The 17,752-nt window shown below is 35.5% G+C and overlaps 4 protein-coding genes across 4 annotated transcripts; 2 read left to right on the top strand and 2 right to left on the bottom strand.

Annotated features, from left to right (window-relative positions):
- Nucleotides 1–1,927: 1,927 nt before the first annotated feature.
- Nucleotides 1,928–3,881, bottom strand: LOC131604850 (gamma-glutamyl peptidase 5-like). Its single transcript, XM_058877268.1, has 4 exons — nt 3,392–3,881; nt 2,604–2,759; nt 2,314–2,481; nt 1,928–2,192 (listed from the first exon to the last, which is right to left on the bottom strand). The coding sequence occupies exons 1-4, from the start codon at nt 3,719–3,721 to the stop codon at nt 2,046–2,048; spliced, it is 801 nt and encodes a 266-aa protein (XP_058733251.1). The 5' UTR covers nt 3,722–3,881; the 3' UTR covers nt 1,928–2,045.
- A 5,648-nt stretch (nt 3,882–9,529) lies between these two features.
- Nucleotides 9,530–10,677, top strand: LOC131620835 (protein MAIN-LIKE 1-like). Its single transcript, XM_058892044.1, has 3 exons — nt 9,530–9,727; nt 9,824–10,501; nt 10,585–10,677. The coding sequence occupies exons 1-3, from the start codon at nt 9,530–9,532 to the stop codon at nt 10,675–10,677; spliced, it is 969 nt and encodes a 322-aa protein (XP_058748027.1).
- A 1,416-nt stretch (nt 10,678–12,093) lies between these two features.
- On the bottom strand, nt 12,094–12,729 carry LOC131620756 (uncharacterized). Its single transcript, XM_058891948.1, has 2 exons — nt 12,480–12,729; nt 12,094–12,368 (listed from the first exon to the last, which is right to left on the bottom strand). The coding sequence occupies exons 1-2, from the start codon at nt 12,727–12,729 to the stop codon at nt 12,094–12,096; spliced, it is 525 nt and encodes a 174-aa protein (XP_058747931.1).
- Nucleotides 12,730–13,880: 1,151 nt separating this feature from the next.
- LOC131620672 (uncharacterized) lies at nt 13,881–15,871 on the top strand. Its single transcript, XM_058891848.1, has 5 exons — nt 13,881–14,021; nt 14,779–15,046; nt 15,228–15,419; nt 15,531–15,621; nt 15,709–15,871. The coding sequence occupies exons 1-5, from the start codon at nt 13,881–13,883 to the stop codon at nt 15,869–15,871; spliced, it is 855 nt and encodes a 284-aa protein (XP_058747831.1).
- Nucleotides 15,872–17,752: the final 1,881 nt, after the last annotated feature.

Below are 17,752 nucleotides of genomic sequence, written 5' to 3'. Positions count from 1 at the left end.
TGGTTTCATTCAACCTAGACTGCAACCTAAACTTCTTCTAACACATACTGAGCCTAAGACAATCAAGCAAGCCTTGTCCAGTCCTCACTGGCATTCTGCTATGCAGGCAGAGTTTGATGCTCTTCTTGCTAACAAGACTTGGTCCCTTGTTCCACTGTCCCCTAACAGGAAGGCTATAGGGTGTAAATGGATTTTCAGGGTTAAAGAAAATCTTGATGGGAGTGTAAATAAATTCAAAGCCATATTGGTGGCTAAAGGCTTTCATCAGCAGCAGGGGTTTGACTTCACAGAGACCTTCTCCCCTGTGGTTAAGCCAGTCATAGTAAGACTTATTCTCACCATTGCTCTCACTCATCACTGGCCTATTAAGCAGTTGGATGTTAATAATGCATTCCTCAATGGTGGATTGGATGAAGAGGTTTACATGCAGCAGCCTCAAGGGTTTGTAGATAAGGATTCTACTCTTGTGTGCAAATTAAACAAAACTATCTATGGGCTAAAACAGGCTCCTAGGAAATGTTTTGAGAAGCTTCAAACAACCCTTATTACTCTCGGCTTTCAGCCTAGTAAGTTTGATCCATCTTTGTTTACTTACTTGGCTAATGGGCATACCATCTATCTCCTTATATATGTGGATGATATAATCATCACTGGAAACTCTGAATCCCTCATCACCTCTATTGTGTCTAAGCTAAATGAGGCGTTCTCTCTTAAATTTCTGGGTGACTTGGATTATTTTCTTGGTATTGAAGTGAAACCTACAGCTAATGGCTCACTTCTCCTCACTCAGTCCAAATTTATCAGAGATTTGCTCCAAAGAACAAACATGTTAGAAGCCTCTGCAGTGAATACTCCTATGCAATCCACTTGCAAACTTACTAAAACTGACTCTCCTGCCTTATTTGATCCCTTTTTCTACAGGTCTGTTGTTGGTGCACTTCAATATGCAACTATTACAAGACCTGAACTGACTTATGCAGTCAACAAGGTCTGTCAGTTCATGTCTCATCCTTTGGAGACACAGTGGTGGGCTGTTAAGCGTATCTTGAGGTACCTGAAGGGCACCATCAGTCATGGCCTATGCCTTTCCCCTTTATCTCCCTCTGCTCCTCCTTCGCTGAAGGTTTTTTGTGATGTTGATTTGGCCTCTGACCCAGATGACAAAATAAGCACTTCTGGAGCAGCAATCTACTTTGGTGACAATCTTATTACATGGTGGTCCAAGAAACAGTTGGTTGTGGCTCGTTCTAGTACAAAATCTGAATACAAATCCCTTGCTCTTGCAACTGCTGACTTACTTTGGATTCAGACTTTGCTGCAAGAACTTCACATTGTCACCAAGCCCCCTGTTGTGCTCTATGATAACCTCTCTGCTATTCTGCTTGCACATAATCCTATACTGCATTCCAAGACCAATCATATGGAGATTGACTTGTTCTTTGTCAGGGAGAAAGTTTTAGCCAAGAAAATATCAGTTGGCACATTTCTGGAACTGACCAAATAGCTGATGTGCTTACCAAACCCTTGGCTTCTACTAAGTTCTTAGAACTAAGACACAAACTCAGAGTTGTTACCACCTCCTGAGTTTATGGGGGGGGGGGGGGTATTAGATGTATTAAGCAGTAGCTGTATTTGTAGTACTTGTAAGTATGACTGATACCTGTCAAGGGGTCAACATCTCTAACCTCATCATCACTTGTACTAGTTATCATTTGTAACTAACTTTTCAATCAATAGAAAATTGTTGAGACTCTTTGAAAGATCTCGTTCTCTTATTCTATCAGTATAAACATATTTTTTTAATTCATTTCAAAGAAAATGTCATGTTTTAGAGGAATAATCCTAATAAATCGTTTAACACCGCAATTTTGTTTTATAAAGACAAAAATAAAAGCTTTTTCATTAACATTTAAATTAAATATTTACAAATTAAGGTGCATAAACTGCACCTATAGTTCTATCACTAATTAATGTTACCATACCAACACATGCATCTTACTAGCTGATGCATGTGCCACACCTATAGTGGTTAATTATCTTCTACTTCAGAATATACCACCAATACTGATATTTTCTACACCATTTCTCTCACAATAACGACCCTTAAGAAAAGTAATGCACAGTTTCTTCCACGCCTCCCTATCTGGCTCCCACATTCCAGCTTTTTCCTTTGCTTTCACAGCTAAATTTTCCTGTCACCATTCAAAACAAATTAGAATATATATAACATGTGATGTCACTTACACATAAATTAAATTTATTTATAGTATAATTAATAAAAAATACTCCCATAGAGGAAAAAAATGGTTATACCGTGATGAAATTTCGTTGAATAAGACGGTCGATAATATTGAAAAGAATGTCTTTAGAATACTCAGGGTGACCTTGAATTCCCATTATATGATCTCCATATCTAAACATCTCAATTCCAGTCTTGTCTGACTTAGCAATCACTTCAGCCTTGGCAGGTAGCTCTCGAATCTAATAATAAATTAACTTATCTTGTGTTATTAATTATGATACACTAAGCATAAAAAATAATATCAGACTTATACATGATAATCTTAATTAAAGATACAGAAATAATAAATAATTATACACACCTCATCCCTGTGACACTCAATAATGGAGAGTCTTGAAGGAAGTTGAAGAGAAGACAAAGATGATGGCAATGAAGATGACAGTGTTACTTTTCGGACACCAAGGTCCCAGCCAGTTGGTGACCGAGTCACCTTTCCTCCCAAAGCACGACCAAGTATCTAATCAAATTAAACCATTTAGACAAACTCGTGACTTAAAATTAAAGCACTTATATATAACTAAAATGATAACATATCATTATCATGTCATAACATAAATGACGCATGTGAAAATTGCATCGTCATGGTCCATGCATATAGACAAGTGTAATACTTTTACAGATTTGCATGTCTCAAAAGTTTGATAAAGATTCTTTTAAAACAATAATTCTAATTACAATAAGCCACTACAGTAAAGTTAAGTCCTTGTCAAAAAGAAAAAGTTGTGGATCAATTTCCAGTTGTTATTTGTGTACTACTATAAGCCAAATATGTACAATAAAAGAATAAAACTAAAGGAATAAACAAAGCTATAGAGTGTCAAATATTCCAAAGTAGAACCAATCCTAAAATGATAAAACACTGACACGTATAAATTTAATTTAATAAATAAAGTTGATTTCATTTTTGAAAATTTCATTTAATAAATAAAGTTTATTTCATTTTTGAAGGTGACCCAGTATTATTGTTATATGGCTCTCGCACCGCTATATGAATATGATTAACTTTCATTCTCTGTAATTAGTAATTAACCAGACAAGTAGCTTAAGAAAGCCAGTGATTAATTTGCTAAATATGGATTAATTTAGTACCTGATGACCGAAGCAAATGCCGAGGATTTTTTTGTTCATGTTGTTCAATTTCTTAAGCAGATTGAGGAGTTTACAGACCCATGTGTCATTTCCATGTGCATCACTGCAACTGCCAGTGATAACAAAACCATCGTAAAGAGCCAATTCTTCTTCCTTAGGAAACTCTCCACGCGCCACCTTGTACACGTCCCAAATCTCACCGTCTTCCTCCAACATCTTCACGAAAACCCCAAAATACCCTCCATACATTTTCTTCACATAGTCTGAATCATCAGCACATAACAACACCCCAAATCTCTTTCCACTCACACCATTACCATTTTTCTCCATTCTATGAGTTTTTGGTTTCTCCGGTGACGTGATGGTGATAATGATGATGCTTTCTCTCTCTTTCTCTAAAGTTTTTTTGTAGAGAGAGAAAGTAAAAGGTGAAACAGAAAAAAAGAGAGAGGGGGTTGTTTAAGGGATACTGGGTTTTTTTTTTGAGAATGGAGAAGGTAACGTTATGGTTTTTAAAGGGGCGGTGTTATGAGAATGGGCATGATTAGTTGTATTATTACAAGTTTGCCATTGGTCCAATTACATCAAAATGACCCCTGGATCTGACCAAAAAGTAGCTTTACAACAGAATTTAAATATTTAGGTTATTGAAATGAAGCTGGTGTTGCCAAAAATAGATGGGATAAAAATTAGTTTTATTTGGAGTGGTAAAATGAATGTGACCGCAATATGGGATAAGGGGGAAAACCTGAAATGAATCTGATCTTGAAAGCGATGTAGATTAATTTAAAGTGGAATGTGATTAACCGATAAACAAAAGACTCGATTTTCAAGAGTTACATTATGCCTTTGCGCGTTGCTTTCGGTTTACTATAGGCGGAGTTTAAGAAAAATTATTATTTTTTGAATTTACAACTTTTTTATTTTTTATTTTATTTTATTTGATTTACTGTAATAAGATTCTTCTATTGACCATTAAATGACACTTTCAATACTTTCATGATTCTCTTTTATTTTATTTTTTTGGTAATACCATGATTCTCTTTTTTTTTTTTTTTTTTTTCGGTGAAGACTTATACTACGGGTGTGTTTGGAACAAGAGAGAGAAGTATCAAAGAGAGAAGTTGTAAAGAAAGAGCTAACTTCTCTTGCTTGGTAATGAGAAGAAATGTTGAAGAGAGAAAGAAAATAAGTGGGTCCCACCACATTTTGCTTTCTTCTCATTATAGAGAAGAAATAGAAGAGAAAGGTCTAAATTTTTTTGTTTCCAATCAATACCCTTATTTTATACGTTTTGTTTCTTTTTCTAATGATACTTCAATAAAATCAATTAAATAACGACTTTGGTTTATTGTGGTTTACAATTGGCCAAAGTTAAATCTGTTGTGTTTTTTTTTTTTTTTATTTGTTAGCCTATTTGCATATAGTATAAAAACAAATAAATTTACTAAATTAAATTATTTTGATAATTAAAATAATAAAACAATTAAATAAATTAAAATTACTCAATAATTGTTATTTTAATTAAAATATAGGTTTAAATAGTGATTAAACTTTAATGAAAAAAATTGTAGCATTAATTTTTTTAATTTAAGGGTATTTTTGTCCTTTCAAAAATAATTACACTTCTTTCTCTTCTATTTCTCTCATACTTCTCTCATAACAAACAATACATTAATCTATCCTATTTCTCACTCATTTCTCACCCATTTCTTTCTTCTAACACTCTTTCTCACATCTTTCTCTCTTCTCATTTTCATCTCACAACCAAACACACCCTACGGGTCTGTTTGGTATGTGAAAAGTTGAAGAGAAAGAAGTTGCTGAGAGAGAAGTTGGGAAGAAGACATCAACTTCTCTTGTTTGGTTTGACAAAGAGATAGAGAAGAGTGATTAAATAATAGTGGGACCCACATAAATTACAATCTCTCCTCCCTTGCGAAGAAAGCTCAAAGACAAATGCCATATTTTTGTTATTCCAATTGTGCCCTCCACTAGTATTAAAGTCTTTGCTATTTTGAGGCTAAATAATGTCACATCTAGAATGCATGTAATTTATGTTTACTATATTTGATTTAGTTTATATGTTAAATTAAAATTAAAATTAAAATAATTAATAGTTACATTAAGAAAAAATAATTATATTTCATTACCTAATGAAAAAGTTAATTATTAAAAAACTTATTTGTGTACAATTTTGAAAGTTAGCGAGAGAAAGAGCGAAGAAACGTAGCATTTCTTTTGCTTTTGCTTGGCTTACCTTGTATAAATTTACAAGTTCACCATTATTTTTTACATTTAAACTTAATAATTCTAAAATATTTTAATGTGTTCTTTTAAAAATATTTTTTATTATAAATAATCATGTGTTATTTTAATTATATATTAATAATTTTTAAATTTAATTTTATTATTTAAATGAGTATGAAACTGATTAACGTTATTTAATAATTTAATAAAATTGATCTTGACTAATTTTTTTTAAATTAAGGGCATTTTAGTATTTTTAAAATATCTTAACACCTCTTTCTCTTCTATTTCTCTCATACTTCTCTTATAACAAACAATACATCAAATCTACTCTATTTCTCACATTTTTCTCTCTTCTCTCATTCTCTCTTACCTACTTCTCTCTCCACAACTTCTCTTCTAAACCAAACACACCCTACATGTTCAGTCTTTATACATAGAGATCTACTATTACTAATTTCATTTGTGTATACTTAGTTTTGGATTTTAATATTTCAAGAGGTTTATGAGCATTAAGTAAGACTTTATATGAAAAAAATTATTTAGTAAGGGATAACTTTTCTACCCATCACAAAAATAAGAATTCACCATTTAGTAATATTAATTTTGGATGTAGTTTTTAAGAAATTTCACTTTACCATTCAAATAAAAAAAATAAAAATAAAAGTAATAATTTAGCTTTGATGATGAATATTTTATAAGAAAATAAAAGATATATTAACAATGTAAAATAATTTCTTTTAGAAAATTTAAATTTATTTTACTAAAATATTAAATTTAACTGATACAAAATTATTGATCTATCAAATTATCCAAATAGTTTTATGCCATTTATTGGATGATGATGTTTTGTTTTTTTATCAAATGAATTCTTATATAAATTAGATGATTCTCTTTTTTTGAATATTTATAAAATAAAAATAGAATTTAATTGTCATATATTGATTGTAATTTTTTTATATTCCAAACACATCATAATCATTAATTAACGTGACTTTATAAATAGTAATGATAAAAAGTCAAAAATTTCTATTTAACTATGATTTACTATGTAAAAGATCTTTCAATACAAAACAAAATAAATTGATTTATCAGAAACATATTTATAAAAAAATGTGACAATGACTTTTCACGAGAAATTCCAAAAGGAAAATATATCTTAGGAATGAGGTCATATAAAATTATTTCACAATGACTATAAACATGTCAAATTCGCTACTAGCAACCCCTGAAATATATGTCAAAAGAAAACCTCTAAGAAACGCGTGCAGAAGTCTTAGAGTGGGTACATAGAGCCGGCCCTGGGCCAGGGCAAGCAGACCCACAATCCAGGGCCTCAAAAAATTGGGGGTCTCAAATTTGGGGGTGTAATTAAGAAATTATAATAATGAAAAATAAAATATATATTTATTGGCGAAATTATTGAACAACTTAATGATTGTAGCTTAGCGGTCTGGCTTGACTAGTGGAAGCTTAAGGTTGCTGGTTCGAAACTTTGCGTCCTCTTATATGGGTTCTAATATTTATTTATTTATTGTAATATTTATATTTTAGTTTTATGTTCGTGATTTTTTTTTATTTTAGAGACAAATAAAAAATCAAGTTTTTATAAGGGGTCTATTTTTTTTATTTGTCCAGGGCCTCTAAAAACTCGGGATCGGCCCTGGGTACATTAGGCATGTAACATGTTGGATACTTCAAGTTTGTTGTGTCAAAGGATTAGGAAAATTCTCTGCCCACCTCCTAACCTTCTAGGTCATCTCTGGTGAAAAATCTAAAATATCCTTTACTTCGGAAATGCATCTCCGAAATGCAAGAAAAATGTGTTTTTGGAGATGCATTTCTGAAAGCGTTTTTTTTTTCTTCAAAATTTGTCTTATTTCAGAAATGCATTTTCGAAAACACCATTTAGACATTTAGACATTCCAAAAGCTTCCTAAACTCAACCTAAATCATCCCAATCTCTTCAATTGGTAAGTTTTTCAATTTTTTCAATTTTTGGATCCATTATTAAAATCTCTATTAGGGTGTTTAGAAATTGCAAAAATTGTATTAGATTAGGTTGGTACTGCTATTTAGGTTGTTTAGATTAAATAAAAGTTGTTTTGAACTTTGTTTTTGGGGTCTGCTATGAAAGTTGCAGAAAACTTCCTCGCAGGGGTGTTTCGGAAGTTCATTTCCGAAAACACCTCCATTCCCAGTTTCAGAAATGAACTTCCGAATTGTATCAGAAGTCCAATTATTTTTAGTTCTTTATGTTGTCTCGCATATTAATCGATTTCAAGTGTTTTCAGGAACATGTCAGGCAACCAAGCACGCATCAGACATGGTAGAGAGACCCAGACTGCGTCGGCTAGACGCGAGCGGGCGACGGCGTAACTGGCGTAGACACAGGGACGGGGGCAGGGCCGGGGACGACGTGTGCGAGTTCCCGTGGAGATGGACGAGGGTACCTCTACATTTGGATCGAGGAGTCGTCTGGCTCGGGTATCTTCTTCCCGCTAGCGAGAGGAGGAGGGGGAGGAGGAGGTGGCAGTGCCCTACCACGAGACGGAGGAGGTACCGGATGTTGACCCTCCACTCGGGGAGGAGGATGAGCAGAAGGAGGGCTTCTCGGGAGGGCACAGTGACACTTCCGTGCTGCTTACCTACCGCGAGCACATCGCTCGGCGTATTTGGGTAGGAGAGGTATTTTTTATAATTTGCACGAGGAGATCCTAGAGAACCAGCATGCCGAGGATAACCACGCCATTGATCTCCTGCCGATCTGCCAGCGGATAGAGATGCTTGGGCGGGACGCGTTGGATCGAGGTGTCGTTCATCAGGGCGGTCCAGAAGCAATCAACGTGATGGAGATGATCTTCACTAACGCGGGCCGCACGGCGGCATACAGGCGACAGAGGAGGTCCCAGGGAGAGAGGGTTAGGCATACCCAGTAGTGGTCGGGTTTATTTTTTTTGTTTTTGGATTGTATCTTTCGTACACTATTATTATTTGGATTTGGATCGGATCGGTTTGTATATATTACTATTTTTATCATATTAGTATTTTCTGTTTATATGTCGCTTATTTTATTTGTCGTCTTCCTTTAATTAAAAATACGAGAGAGTTTCCAAAAACACAAAAAAAAACACAGTTTCTGCATAATTCGGAAGTGCATTTCCGAAACCCCCCAAAATCTGAAAAAAGGTGTTTTCGGAAGTTCATCTCCGAAAACACCCCCCATTTGGTGTTTTCGGAGATGCACTTCCGAAGTCTGAGAAAATTTGAAAGAAAAAAAACTTCGAAAGTGCATTTCCGAAGCAGGGGTAAAGTGGGGTTTTTGTTGGAGGTGACCCCATATGAAGGTGGGTAAAGAAATTTTCAAGGATTATCATGTGTATAATTCGAAAAATTTACTTCCTACCCCTACAATTGTCCTTCTACCCCTACAATCAAATTTTTTGGACGAAATTACCCTCGTATAAATAGGTAATTTTTTTTTTTCAACTTTTTTACTGATTTTGAACAAACACTCTCCCTTCTCTCCACGAAATACACTCCGGAACCCTTCTGAAGATTCTTCCGGTTCACAAAATCACCAAACCGGAACACATTTGGTAAGTGTTTCGGTTTGCAAAATTCTTCCCAGAACGCTTTTGGAATCTGTTCCGGTGCATTCGCTTTCAAACCGGAACACATTTTGAAACTCTTCCGGTTTGTTGCCTTGCATACCAGAATGCTTTTGAAAGCCCTTTGTTCCGGTTCGTTTTCATCCCCACCGGAAGCCTTTTGAGAAATGTTCCGGTTTAGCTCAGTTACAAACCGGAACCCTTTTTGGAACTGTTCCGGTTTGGTTTTTTGTGATTTTTTTTTTTAAAATTTTTTTTAAAATTTTTTTCCAGGAAAATGCGTACATTAGGACCTGATGGGAGGCCACATTCCCGCCGCCGCCGCGACGAAGCTGGTCCCTCTAACCCACCTCAAGAGCCAGCACAACCACCTCCGGAGCCACCGCAGCCAGTTGGATATCCTGGTGGACCATCAGATCTATTTTTACTTGTTCGTTACCAAGACCATGTCGCTCGCCGTTTGTGGTACGGACAGGTAAGAAAAATTAATTAATTTAGTAAAATTAATTTATTTATTTTAAAAATAATTTTTTATTATATAATCTAATGTGATTTCTTTTTTAATTTTCAGGAAAGAGGTCCTAAAAATGAGCTTAAAGTCGCAGGACATGGGACGAAGCTCCAGGAAAGAGTGCCTATGAACCTCCCACCAGAGATGGAGGCTATTGTGAGTGAGTCAGGTCTGGCTTCTCTTCAGAGAACTAGCCTGACCAAGATAGATGTTAACCTCGTCTCAACATTTGTGGAGAGGTGGCATGTTGAGACATCGTCATTTCACATGCCATTTGGTGAGATGACGATTACATTGGATGATGTTGCATGCCTGCTGCATTTGCCTATTGGGGGTATGTTTTGGTATCCTAATGAGCACGTCACAGAGGAGGTGGCGGTTGATCTTGGCTGCGAGTTATTGGGAGTGGGTAGACGTGTCATGGCTGAGCATGTGCGTTCATGCAGGGGAGCTTATTACTCACTGCAGTGGTTGTACGACAGATTTGTGGAGTACCGTGTTGCTGGTAGTTGGGCCTTCGCGACCAGGGCATATTTGATGATGTTGGTAGGTTCTACCATTTTTGCAGATAAGACATTTACTTTGGTTGAGGCCCGATATTTGCCACTATTTAGAGACCTACGTGGACTCAGTCACTACAGTTGGGCATCTGTTGCCCTGGTCACTCTTTATCGCCACCTTGGTGATGCATCTATGTTTAGTTGCAAGCAACTCGGTGGATATCCTACTCTGATTAAGGTATTTAAGTTATTTTTAATTAATTGTATGTTAATTCATATATTATTATTTATATTATTTTTAATTAATTGTATTGTTAATAGTGTTGGATACATGAGTACTTTCCTACATTGGGAAGGAAAGAAGAAAATTGGCGGCCATCTGAGAACCTTGGGCTTCCGCGGGCGATGAGATGATCCTACAGGCAAGGAGCCATCAAGGTGGATGCGTATAGACCGATATTGGACGAGCTGACACCTATAGATGTCATATGGCGCCCATTTGAGGATCATAGACCTCATCGAGCTTTTAACGAGCTATCTCTGTACAGAGGTTTTCTCATTTGGGGTGAGTTACATGTGCCATACTTACCTGACAGGTGTCTTCGGCAGTTTGGTTATTGTCAGTATATGCAATTTCACAAACCCTACTTTTCAATGCTCTTTTTCCAACAACATCTAGTGATTTAAACCTTCTCCACAATTCATCAATTGCATTACTCATATCAACTTTCGAACCAGCTTCCTCATCTAAAGGCAAGTCACCTTCCATAGATAGTATCCTCCATTGAAGATGAACACTTTCTATTTGTAATGGGGTTCCAACAACAATCAATCTTCCCATCTCACAAGCACAAGGTAGCCCATAACTTGTTCTCATAGTACAACCACATTTTTCCCTACTATTTAACACATAATCAAGCCTCGATAACTCTTCTGCAATGCGTCTCAAAGCAGCTCTCGATACTGAACCACGCAAATTATCATAAAATGGACTAATGTGTGCGTGCTCAACCTCATAATTTTTTTTTAAACGAAGCTCGAATGTTACCTATTTGGATTTTTACGTTAGAATTCATAGCTTCCCAAACTTTGACCATGTCACCAAGGCTGTTTCCTATCATCTGCTTTAGCTTCCAATGTGCAGATTCAACCCTAAAATAAACAAAGAAAGTATAAAAAATGAATAATTTAAAAATTAATACATAATAAAAATTTTAAGAATTATGACATACCGATTTGTCGTGGTGTTACCAAAATGAAGCACTCGATTAATCCATGCGCCTACAAATCTTTGCCTATGTGGGATCAACCAAGTGTTCTTCACGTAATCGAGGAAGTCATTACAAGCAAAGCATGCTTGTTCAAGATATTGCAACCGTACACCATACTCAACCTCATTACTAGCCCATACAACATCTTTCCACAATGTGCCTATTGTCTCTTGCATGTCTTTCATCACATATTCCTTGCATTTCATTCCAACATTTTTGTTAATATGAAAACGACATAGCAAGTTATGCGTCGTAGGAAAAACAACTTCAACTGCTTTCATCAAAGCAAGATCTCTATCCGTCAAAATCACTTGTGGAACCACATCTTTCTTCACAAACAATTGCTTCAGCTTATCCAAGACCCAAATATAACTCTCTGTCTGCTCACACTCCATATAAGCAAATGCAACCGCAAATGTCAACTCGGTCGATGTCATGCCAACTATTTCAAACAGAGGTTGTCTATATTTGTTGGTCTTATAAGTGGCGTCCATAATCAAGACAGTAGGAAAAAGATTCAGCAACTTTACCGAATCTGGATGAGCCCAAAAAATATCTCTCACAAATCATCACGTTTCCTACTCCAATAAACATAGTTCGCCTCCTCTATAAGCTTAAGCAAATGTTGTATCTCACTTCTTGGACCTCTTATCTCCGCTTCAATCACACTTTTATGCTTGTATATTTGCGTGATCCGAGTGACATTCTCAGGATCTCGCTCTTGCAAGGAAATCAATATGTGTCTAGGCGGAACATGTCTCTTTGTCAAATCAGCAACATGCTGCTTCTCATCGGTTGTCAACCTACCAACAAATGAATGACCTTCTAATCTATCTGGTAAACCATGATTATGAACTCCACACTTTACATCAACATTCCATCCAGACCCATCTTTTGCCGGAGTCTATCTGATTTTGAATGGACATCCACATCTCTTAGTAGCACTTTGAGTCTCACTTTTGTCCTTATATTTTCCACCTTTATCGCACCCAAATATCACTTTGTTACTTCTTCCTCTTTTGCCTGTTTCGGTGTCTGAACGCGTGATAATAACGGTCACTTTATTGTTAATTCCAGTCTCTTTAACCCAACGGATAACTTCTTCTCGTGTGACAAATCTCTCTGAAGTTGTGAAAGCATCAGTGGTATCTATAGCTGTATCGTTTTTTCGATAAATTTGGAGCGGAACTTCCATACCTGAAAAAATTTCAAAAATTTTTTTTAAAAAAATACATACCGGAACACATTTCCAAACTGTTCCGGTTTGTAAACATGGTCACCGGAACTCTTTCACCAACGGTTCTGGTTTGGCATTAGAAGTACCGGAACAGTTTTGAAATGTCTTCCGGGAAGAAAAAAAACCGAACCGGAACAGATTTCAAATGTCTCCCGGTTTGAAACTTTGTGAACCGGAACTCTTACCCCAAGTGTTCTGTTTTTGATGCGCGTAGGGGTGCAGATTTCAAATTTTTTTGACTTTTTGGAAAAATGGTAAAAAGTAAAATGGTAAAATGGTTATTAATGTTTGAGGGTAAAATTACCATTTTTAAAAAATTGTAGGGGTAGGAAGTAAAATTTTCGTATAATTCATATGAAATGTTGATTGGTTTAAATTATTTTTTTTTGTTAAAATAAAATTTCAGTAATATTTTGATAAATAATAATACTAATAGATAAATGGAAATAAAATTTTGAAAAAAATTCGTACATTATAGAAAACAATAATATTATTCAAATAAATTTATAAAAAAATAATGATTCAGATAGTAATCTACTATCCTAACCATTACTATAAGATTGACCACTTTTCCTATTATACCCTTCTACTCAAAAAAATTTACACTACACAAAGGCTATTTCCGTAAACTGGTAATCATGGTATAGTTCTTATAAAACCTCCAACTTTTAGTTTGTTAAATACAATTTTGGCCCTTCCTTTATTAATGCATTACGTTACCTTTTCTAATTGTAACCAAGGATAACAAGGTAACAAACTCAAAATTTTGGACATATCCATGACAAGTGTATGCTACTAATTGGTTCCTACCTAAAGTACAATTTTTTTACTTCCACTTTTTTCTCTTCCCTCCTTCCTAAGCATTCGTCAGAACAACTCTTTTACATTTTCTTCTTTCTTCTTAACACTCAAACAATACTTAGCAAACTTCCTTAGGCTCACTCTCTCCAAGCAAGCGAACTCATCTCTCACTCTCTCCCAGCGCACTCATCTCCTTCCTCAAGGTTCTTCTTTTCCGGTTTTAATATAACGTCGTGCTAATGTACTTGACCGTGCCTTTGCCTCAGTTTCTAATACTTACTCTTTCTCTACAAAATACTTCAAGAACAATGTCAAGGGCTCCGATATGCATCAAGGATTTGGTCAAAGGAAACCAAGTTTGGAAGATGCAAATAAGGGTTGTTGATTTGTGGGTCGTTAAGGAGAAAACCGGGCAGAAACACATCGAGTTGGTCATTCAGGATGTGAAGGTTTGGTTTTCTTTAACTCAAATTGCTTTATCTTTGACTATTGTTTGTTAACTTTGCTGCCGTGTGTTGTTGGTTTCTCTGTAACATGAATAAAACCTTAAAATCTACTATGACATTTTTCACAAACTTCACTCTTGGTCTGTACTTTGAGTGCTTTCTGTTTGTCTATATATTGGAAAGTACATATATGTTGGTTTTGTTTCTCTTTGGCTGTGTTTGTCTATTTCTGGGGGAAACTATATTTGGTTGTCTAATGTTTTTGCTTCCATTCAACTTCTTTGTCGTACCCTGTCACTTAAACAATATTATCGGATTCACAATATAACGTTCTTAACTTTCTTTGTTTAACTAAGTTTGATTCCATGTACAATGTTTTGTCTATATATTGGAAGTACATGTCTGTTTGTTGTGTTCCTCTTTGCCTATGTACAAATCAGTTTGTTGTGTTTCTCTTTGCCTAAGTACATGTCTGTTTGTTGTGTTTCTCTTTGCCTTTGTTCCATGTACAGATCTGGAAGTCTAATGTTTTAGCTTCCATTCAAGTTCTTTGTCTTACCCTGTTTGTTACCTAAATAAACCCATACGATATGATAATCTTTTGTTCCGTTAAACATCTTTCGAGTAGTGTATGGTCTTGGTCTGTCTCCATCAAACAATATTATTGGATTCACAATATAAAGTTCTTAAGTTTCGTTGTTTAACTAAGTTTAATTCCATGTACTATGTTTTATTAATGTTTTGGCCTTCATTGACACAGGGTGATCAAATTCACGTCACCACTCGGAGCCGAGATTTCAAAGATTGGAATGATCAAGTGAAAGAACATGAAACATATACACTACATAATGGAGAGCCTGTTGTTAATGATGGAGCCTTAAAAGTTTGTTCTAACCCACTCAAGATTGTCTTCAATGGAGGCACTGCCATGACAAAGGTGCCGTTTCCCGACATACCCCATCACAAATACAACTTTCACCCCATAGAAAACTTTCTCAAAGGAAGCTTCAAGGCTGATTTGCTTTATGGTGAGTGTGCAAGTTAGCATATAGGGTTTTTTTTTAATTTTTACACGAGCCTGAGATGCATTATGTTGTTTGTACATAATACCAACTTTGCATATGCATATAGGTTGTCTCTTTGGCCTTTCTCTGACTTAATAATAACTTAAATTACAGATGTCATAGGTGTTTTACATGAAGTGCTTAGGACACAGATGGGGGGAGATGGGTAGGAAGTCTTGCGTGAATATCACTTTACGTGATGTTGAAGGAAACGTGATTGAGGTTGTGTTATGGGATGATTACTGCAAGCAATTCTCGACCTACAATACCTCTGGCACACAGAAAAAAAGTCCTACAATCATTGTCTTGACACATGCATGGTGCAAGCCAAACAAAGGTTTAATCCAATATTTTCCTAATCAGTTTTACATTCTTGCAGCATAATGAACTTAAGCATTATTATATCTTTTAAATGTTTCTTAATATGTAAGTTTATTATGTATAACAGTTTCTGGTTTACCATCTCTCTCTAATGCATGGAATGGTTCTCGACTTCTCATCAACGTGGAACATCCACAAGTGGAAGAATTCAAAGCTAGGTAATTCCAACCGTTGCTAAAGTATCATGCTTTCCTTATTTATTCCACTTGAAAACATCTACAATGTCAAATTGTTTCCACTTTCAGCTATGTTGCAAGTGATTCATCCAATGCCCCTGCGCTTTCCTTGTCCTTAACCTCAGAATCATCTCTTCAATCCGCTCACAAGAATTGGAAGAGTCTCGACGAGGTCAGAAGTATCCGTGCAATTGCTGAGTTAAGAAAGGTTTGTATTTTTTTTCTTCCATAATATGCCATATAATACTTCATTGGTTATGAATGAGTGACATGTTGATGTTTTTACCCTTAAGGATTGTTTTGCAACCACTATTGGAACTACAAAGTATTTCAAAACTTCAAAGTTTGGCTGGTTTTTTGAAGCATGCCCAGCCTGTAAAGCTTCTAACAAGTCACAAGGCGAAAAGTTTGAATGTTCGTGCGTAATTTCCAATGTTGAACCTGTGACTAAGTAAGTCATTTATAACTTAAACTGCATATGTTGATCATTCTGGTTGATTAAGCATTCTCAGGTTGATAACATTGATGTTTTGTTTTCTTATAGATTCAAAATTGAGGTTGAGGTTGTGTATGATAATTACGGTGGTACTTTTGTTTTTTGGGACAAGGATGTTATTCCTTACACAAAATTGAATGCGAAGGAACTGAAACAAGTTATGAAGGAGGTGATAGTCTTCTCATTTGTTTTTCTGTTTTAATCATATCAAATAGACCATGATCTAATACACTCACATGACCTAATCATAATCTGCATTTTTATTCTTACATGGTTCCAATTATATGGGATACTGATGTTGGTTTTTTGTTACCATGGTTAGGCTGGAGAGGAAAACCCTAAGATTTGGCATGCACACCTCGATGTACTGTTGAATAAAAAGTTGGTCTTCCGCGTCAAATATCAATCCGATTTCGAGCAATTCTCTATTGTAGCTATACTTAACGATGACAACTTGTACGACAAGTTTGACAACTACCTCACATCTAATGAGGTACTATTTTAGTGTTTCTAACATTACATGTTAATTAAGTTCATTCATGACATAGAATTTGAGGATACCAACAAAAAAATACATTGTGTTGAATTCTTGCAGCTAAACTCAATGCCAGTTGTTAACGAAATCCCGGCGGATGGTCATACTAAGGAGCCAATCCAAGATAATGTAAGCCATTTAATACAACATCTCAGCCTTTAATAATTTCAATGCACCTGCATCACCAAACGATGCAAAATACTCATTAGCTCCCTTTTGCATAACTAGGGAACAAAAAATTCTGAACCAACCGAATCTGCTCCAATGTCCGTTGCTGGCAACAGTTCTGGTAGTCCTACTGCCAGCTCCAGCACTACTCCATCCAAGAGGTTTGCTCCATCAACCTCTATCAATGATGCCATCTTGTCTGAAGAAATTACACCCAAGCAGTCTGCCACTAAAGCCAAACCTATCAGGAAGACTAAGCTCATAAAGAAGGAGTAAACTGGTGGGCCTAATTCGGATGTTTTGGTTCCTTTTTGATGCATAACTTTATTTGACACCCTTTTTTGTAAAGAGATTATCCAAATATTAAGTATGTTGTTTGTTAATTCGTGTCGTTATGCATGTTTTGCTCCGTACTTTAACTACTAACCTCATAGTGAGGTCTTTGTAATGATGATATTCAGATGCAAACTTCAATTAATTGCCATTATCTATAAAACAAAATTGCTTATGATAGATCACACAAGTGTTGAATTATGTAATGCAAATATTCAAACTTTTATTCCTTTCAACTTTTGAAAGCTCTTTGCCTTGCAACATCATTTAGGGTGATGCAACTTAAGTCTTTCAAACACCAATGACAACAACCAATTTTTATGACAGTATTTCTATAATGTTCTTTGGCTTGTGAATTTTTTGGTTATCTAACTAACCATCACAAAGCATAAATTTAGTGTAACTTCAGTCATTTTACCCAATCATAGGCTTGATGAATTTGATTCAATCCATATAATTACATGATAAACATTTATGTTTACTAAGATAGTAGACTATTCTCTGTTTTTGAATTTCACCTTGCGTTGGCTCAAACAATATTCCACCAGATTTTTTACATGTTTCAGCCTATAGTGAAATTC

Source organism: Vicia villosa, linkage group LG1 (genome assembly GCF_029867415.1).
Source record: "Vicia villosa cultivar HV-30 ecotype Madison, WI linkage group LG1, Vvil1.0, whole genome shotgun sequence".
Taxonomy (NCBI): Eukaryota; Viridiplantae; Streptophyta; class Magnoliopsida; order Fabales; family Fabaceae; genus Vicia; species Vicia villosa.
This window is presented reverse-complemented; position numbering and strand designations above follow the sequence as displayed.